This window comes from Solea solea, chromosome 15 (assembly GCF_958295425.1).
Source record: "Solea solea chromosome 15, fSolSol10.1, whole genome shotgun sequence".
In the NCBI taxonomy this organism is placed as follows: Eukaryota; Metazoa; Chordata; class Actinopteri; order Pleuronectiformes; family Soleidae; genus Solea; species Solea solea.
In genome coordinates, this window is record NC_081148.1 from 18,140,038 (window position 1) to 18,146,210 (window position 6,173).

The 6,173-nt window shown below is 40.6% G+C and overlaps 1 protein-coding gene across 1 annotated transcript; it reads right to left on the reverse strand.

Annotated features, from left to right (window-relative positions):
- Positions 1–150: 150 nt before the first annotated feature.
- Positions 151–5,080, reverse strand: LOC131473895 (peroxisomal N(1)-acetyl-spermine/spermidine oxidase-like). The gene is made up of 10 exons (XM_058651505.1): positions 4,899–5,080; positions 4,314–4,490; positions 4,071–4,210; positions 3,657–3,838; positions 2,482–2,663; positions 2,208–2,377; positions 1,720–1,805; positions 1,485–1,597; positions 1,188–1,342; positions 151–873 (listed from the first exon to the last, which is right to left on the reverse strand). Exons 1-10 carry the CDS (start codon positions 5,050–5,052, stop codon positions 730–732), a joined length of 1,503 nt encoding a protein of 500 aa, XP_058507488.1. The 5' UTR covers positions 5,053–5,080; the 3' UTR covers positions 151–729.
- Positions 5,081–6,173: the final 1,093 nt, after the last annotated feature.

Consider the following 6,173-nt stretch of genomic DNA (forward strand, 5'->3'; position numbering starts at 1 on the left):
ACATAAATTGAATAACTTTTAATGACCTGAGTGTATGAATTGTTGTTTTTCATGAGCCCAGGATGAGCCTTTTTTTATCTATATGAAGAACATTTAACATTTGATTTTCAGAGTTATTCTTGGGCAAGTTAGTCAGGAAATGGGGAAAAAAAATCTTTAAATGTTTTCTTCAAGTTCCTTCCAACAGTGAATTGCTATGACCTGCTGTGCATACACCTCATCAAATCACTCAGTGTTGCTTTGCTTCATAATTGGAACATTATTACTGTTTTGTTTTAAGTATAATCTTTAATTAATTGAATAATTAATAATAAAGTGATACATTTCTTGTTATGTGCACAGCAATTTATTCCACGGATTTAGAATATAAAGACACCAATTCAGAGATCTTTGTCAACTCTATGAACATGGAATTCTATGGATTTGTATTGAATTGTGTCCTCCCACAGTCCAAAACATGCAGATTTGGGGATTAGGCAAATTGGACACCATGAGTGAGTGTGAGAGTGGATGTTTGTTTGTCTCTATAAGTGTCCCTGGGATGGACTGACAACCAGGGTGTACACCACCTTTCACCCTAAGTCAGCTGAGATTCACACAGCACCTCCCTCATGTGGAGGATAAAGAGGTAGAAGATGGATGGATAAAAAAAAAAAAACACATTTTACACAAGTACCTCCAGGTCTTTTAAATACACCATATTTTAAGCACCTAGCAGTAGGACCATCTTTACGTGTTTTGATTTGTTTGAGCGATGGGGGAGTAGTGAGAGATGAGCTGATCAGCTTCTCTCCACCCACTGAAGACAGCTCCATGGACAGTGCCATAGTGGGAGGGATGAGTCGCTTCTCCAGCAAACAACACCTGCAGGGGCTGAGAATAGAATAGAAATGTTTTGCTTTCAAAATACTGTATATGTTAGCAAATTCATTTAAAACACGTTTTTTTTTAAACATAAAACAAGACTTTTTTTAGTAAACCTTTTACATTATATAATGTGCACTGTAACATCCAATACATGTACTAGAAAATGGATAGCATCTTTAATATACAACATATATGAGTTTTGAAAAAGCAATAAAATCAACCACGATGGATTTCCCACCATTTCTAGTTTAGCAAATTGTTGACGTCACCAACTGTAGGGTTACTGCTACATCAAATGTCAAATGTGTTTATTTACGTACCTGCGACTGTGATCCCTTCCCTGGCAGGGGCTCCATTATGTTCTCCCTGTCCTGTGTTGAACATCCTATTTTTGGATAACTGTAAGACCCACAAGTCCATGGCTCATGAAACCACTGGGTACGCAAGATTCTCTTCGGTGAGATAGCAGGGTTTCCTAAACACACACAGATACGCTGACATGTAATGGCTTATCCAGAAATAATTCTCATACTAATTATAGTGTATAACTCTTTTAATCTTTTTTCTTATTGTGATCATCATTCACAGATTTGTTTGGAAGAACGACTTGAACTCACCTGTGAATGTACAGACAAGCTCAGTGATGGAACGTCTAACCTCCCGCTCCGTCAGTGTCTCCATATACTCTGCCTCATGCCCAGCAATCCAGCCACAGAGAATGTGACTATTCCTGAGAGTTTAACAACATTTATAGAAGGGAGTCACTTGACTGTATTGCTCTCTGAATCTGTGAATTATTGTACAAAAAATGGAAAACACTGTTCTTGTCCAGGTGTTAATTATGTCACAAACCTTTCAGAGGGTGGGAGCACGATGAACCCGCCGATCTTTCGCATCCATGATTTGCTAATATCAGACTTCTGGACCGAAAGATCCCACTGAACATACAAAGAGTACTTGGGGTCAACCATCCAAAGCAATGGACAGTACACAAGCGAGGTGAAGGAGAGGGTGCAGGCAGAGTGGGTGAGGACGAGTGTTAGGGGTGATATCAAAACATGCTCAGCCACAGCGGCTCTGATTAACCCTCCATCTGACCCCGGAATTGTGTTGTGCAATTTCAGTTTTACAATGATCATTTAATTTTCATATGTGAGAGAAGAATAGCAGCAAAAGTCGATCTGCTGTTGGGGGGGACCGCTAAAGAGAGAAGCCAAAAAGAAGACAATCTGTAAGTTCTGACAAACTAAAAGCTGCCAAACCAGCTGCCATAAAACACCAAGAGCAACCAGGAGAACACTGAGACAGCATTAAACAAAATGTAGTTTAAAAATACACACCTCATCTTTCCACAGCAGGTAGATGACCTCACAGTGACTATCCCACCACGGTGATTCAAATTCCACATACATTTTGTTGCATGTTCCAAATCCTACTTTCCCGATGGACTTCAGCTTGTGAGGCGGCAGAGGAGGAGAGAACAGGGTTGAATGGTGTCTCTTAAGGTATCCTGAAAAATAATAAATAATCTTTGACAGAACTCATTATATCTTATCTACAGTTTTTGTTTTCATGCACTTAAATGAACAGTTCAGTGTGTGAGCGAAAAGATACCTAGGGGTACGGTGACGATAACATGATCAGCAGCTATCATTTCCCCATCGTCACACTCGACCTTCACTGTGTTTGCTTCGCTGCTCATGTTGTTCCAGTGGACACAGGTCACAGGACGATTGTAAGACACAACGCCACTGGGGAGCTCAGACATCAAGTTCTCGATGAGGCCTTCAAAACCACTGCCCCCAAAACAGTTTCATAGTAGTAAGAGCAGAGTCACAGCAGAATTATCATCTGATTAAAAACATGATACCTTAAATATCTAACAACATATTTGAGAGAGAGAACGAGAGCGCAAACATGAGCTAACCTTGGCTAGAGTGTCATTTTTGCTTCCTTGGCTTAACTGCTTTCAGCCATATTTTATTTCATGCATCTCCACTGCAGACACCTGTCTTGCTTCTCCTCTGGTATGGACACATTTTTGAAAGGGGTCCTCACTACCCCTTTTTAGGTTTTGGCAACATTTTGACTTTCTGACACTGTGTGGACTCAAAAGGCAACCTTTTTTTGGCAACTTGTTTTGCAACTGGAAGTTCAGAGGTGTCACCAGGCTCCAATTGGATGATACCAGATGCCAATCTCTCTTGTGTATATTCATAATGTGTCATGCTTTATTCTACATTTTCCTCTAAATGGGAACATAATTTTACAAAATAGACATCATGTGCCAATGAAGAAGACTTGTAACTAGCAATTTTACTTCTTATTTAGCTTCAGGGGCCTGTTATTTGGTTAGTTGGTTAGCAGCCTTTTATTTGCCTCTTGCATTTCCTCCCACAGTCCAGTGAGTGTGAGAGATAATGGTCGTTTGTCTCTATGTGTCCCTGTGATGGACTAGCGGCCTGTCCAGGGTGTACCCCGCCTTTCACCCTATGTCAGCTAGATTTGGCACCAGCGACCCTGCAAACCCTCAAGCGGAGGATAAAGCGGTAGAAGATGAGTGAATTTACCTTCTGGCACCATTGTTATCACTGATGCCAGTAGGTAAATTTAACATAAGACAAATATTGTTTTTTACAGCTTAGTTATTGCTTAGCCTTTTGTGTCAACGGCCCAAGTTAATGACTTGTCTCATAGACGAACGTCGCCAGAGGAGATTGTTAGTAGCCGCACATGTAAAAGCACCCTTCACTTTGTATATAAACATGTCTCAGATGTTGGAACCGAACCTTGGCAATGTGCAGTCAAGTCCAGGTAGATACTTGAACATAGTAAATCCTGCCAGGTCTACATCATCCATGGTATGAGTCCCTTGTTCACAGCACTCTTTCTTCAACAATGTACTGATGGCACACAGCAGCAGCTCCCTGGTGGTTTTATCCTTCCACCTCTCACCTGCTCGCAGAAGTGCCTGCACAAAATACCAAACACTCAGACAGTGTTTTAACAATCTGCACCGTGCAGCCAATTATCTCTTTTAATTATTTGAGTGAGCACTAAATAGGTTTACACATTTGAGGTAATGTTAAATACCTAACATTAAATATTAAATTATAATATATAATATATTAAAGTGCAGACTCAAAATCAGATTGGAGAGACAGAATATTGTTTTACTTTCTCTAGATTATTACCACGTTTACCTCTGATCGTATGAAATGCCCCTCGCTGACCCACTGGCTTTCTTCTGCTCCTTCCTGAGTCTTCATTTGGGACATGTCACTCTTTAGTTCACCAAACATCTCCACAGCAGGACTCATGTGTTTAGCACTCAGCTTCTGACCTGCACACATCAGACATCAGATAATTAATAACAAAAAGTATAAATAGCTAATGTTAACATTATTATGATTTGGTATTAGAACAGACTGGTGACACCAGGTGACCTGAGCTGCTGAACCAGTTGAGTGCGCGTGGAGGGTCTTCATTCACAACCATGGTCTGGCTCTCCTGAGTGAGGGCCTCTGGATCCAGGAGGCCATAGTCACGAGCCAAGCAAAACACTGGGTTCTCCTCAGATGGACCATGGATATAACCTGCACCAATGTCTGTAATGTAATTACCTAGAGGAAGAAAATATCTGTGTGATTTTTCACTCCTTAAATAAAACAATTACAACATTATCTGATTCAACTGTGAAGTTAGGGTTGACATGTTGAAATGTTTCTTCTGACAGTATATGTATTGGAGTAGGGTTTGGTCTTGTAGTCGTGGGCAATTTTCAAACTGCATGCCTAATCTGCAGGACAGGTTTACAGGACAAGACAGGACAGGTTTAAAATAAAGTTTTGTCCACAGAATTATTGTTATATAGAGCAAAGAAGCCAGTCTAAAAAACCAGAGAGCTTGTTTTTTTAACTATATATAGATATAAAGTACAATATATTTGTTGTATAACGCTATATTTATGTGTTTGGTCTCTATGGAAAAGAAAGACTGCATTCAGCTGTTACATTGCACTTAATCCTCACCCAGTCTTCCTGTCTTTATTCTTCCTCCACTTCTCACAGACGCTTCAAGTATCCGCACATGATGAAATCCAGCATTGATGAGCCTGTGTGCTGCTATTATACCTGATATCCCGCATCCCACTATAACAATCTTTGGGTCTGCACTCACAGCCATAGTTGACTGGACACAACTAAAGACTAGAGAGGTCAGTAGCTAAGCTGTGTGTGAATGGATAAGCCTGTTTTTCCTGTTTTGCTTCACTACACTTTAAATTCATGGAGATCAGTATAGATTGGCTCCAGCCCCTGTGATCCTTATTTGAAGGTTACTTGATGTCTAATGTAGTGTTTGGGAAATTTGATTGACAGAAGGACAAAATGTGATTTAAAATAAACCAAAAATGTTCAGAGCTTTAGAAATCCAGGTCCTCCCTCAAGGTCCTACCTCAGACTATCCTAGACTCTGGAGGGCCCCAGGCAAGGAAGCTAATTGGGGCTTTTCACCATCCCTCCCCACCCTCATCACATGTACTCCCTAAGCCCTCATAAAAATGCAATAAATGCTTATCAAACTATCAAATTATACACACTTAGACACATCAAACAAGCTTTTCTTCGGGGCCCCAAACATTAATTTTGCCTGGAACGCCTGACCTGTTGTGCGCCTCTGACTGCTGTGTCCAGTTGTCGTCACTACAAAGGCTCAGATTTGTGTACACATGACCACACTTAGGCTACATTTAAATGTGAGCAGCATCTCTGTAAAAAGGCGAATTCTGATGAAATGTAGGTTGTGGCGAGGATCTGTGTCCAGATTTGAGTGGACTGACATCATGGGAAACTGAGCGGCCTTGGTTTGCACTCTACTGTTTTCATTTGCTATTATTGTTTCATTAATTGAATAATAAAACGGTCACCTGACTGCAGGTCAGTGCTCAAGGCCAAGGTTAGCTCACGTAATACCACAACAGCTTTGCTGTTTGTGAAACTGTGGGAAAAAGGAAGAGCCCTCCTCTCTCAGGATACCGCCATTGTGTAATGTTGATATGTTCACACACGCACAGACACACGCACACTTTCTGGTAGCTTATTTTTCCACCAGCACTCCTTGACTGTATTGTCTCCTTAAAAATAAATTAGGGACTGATCACATTCCTCAGTCATGAAACTTCCGGTGAAGTCACTTTATCACAGCGTCATTCATTTTGTCAAGATTTAAAAAATTCAGTTTTTCGGTCAGTGTATTTTGAAAGAGCCGAGAATCAATGTATGTGTCACAACAAACAAAAAAGGACA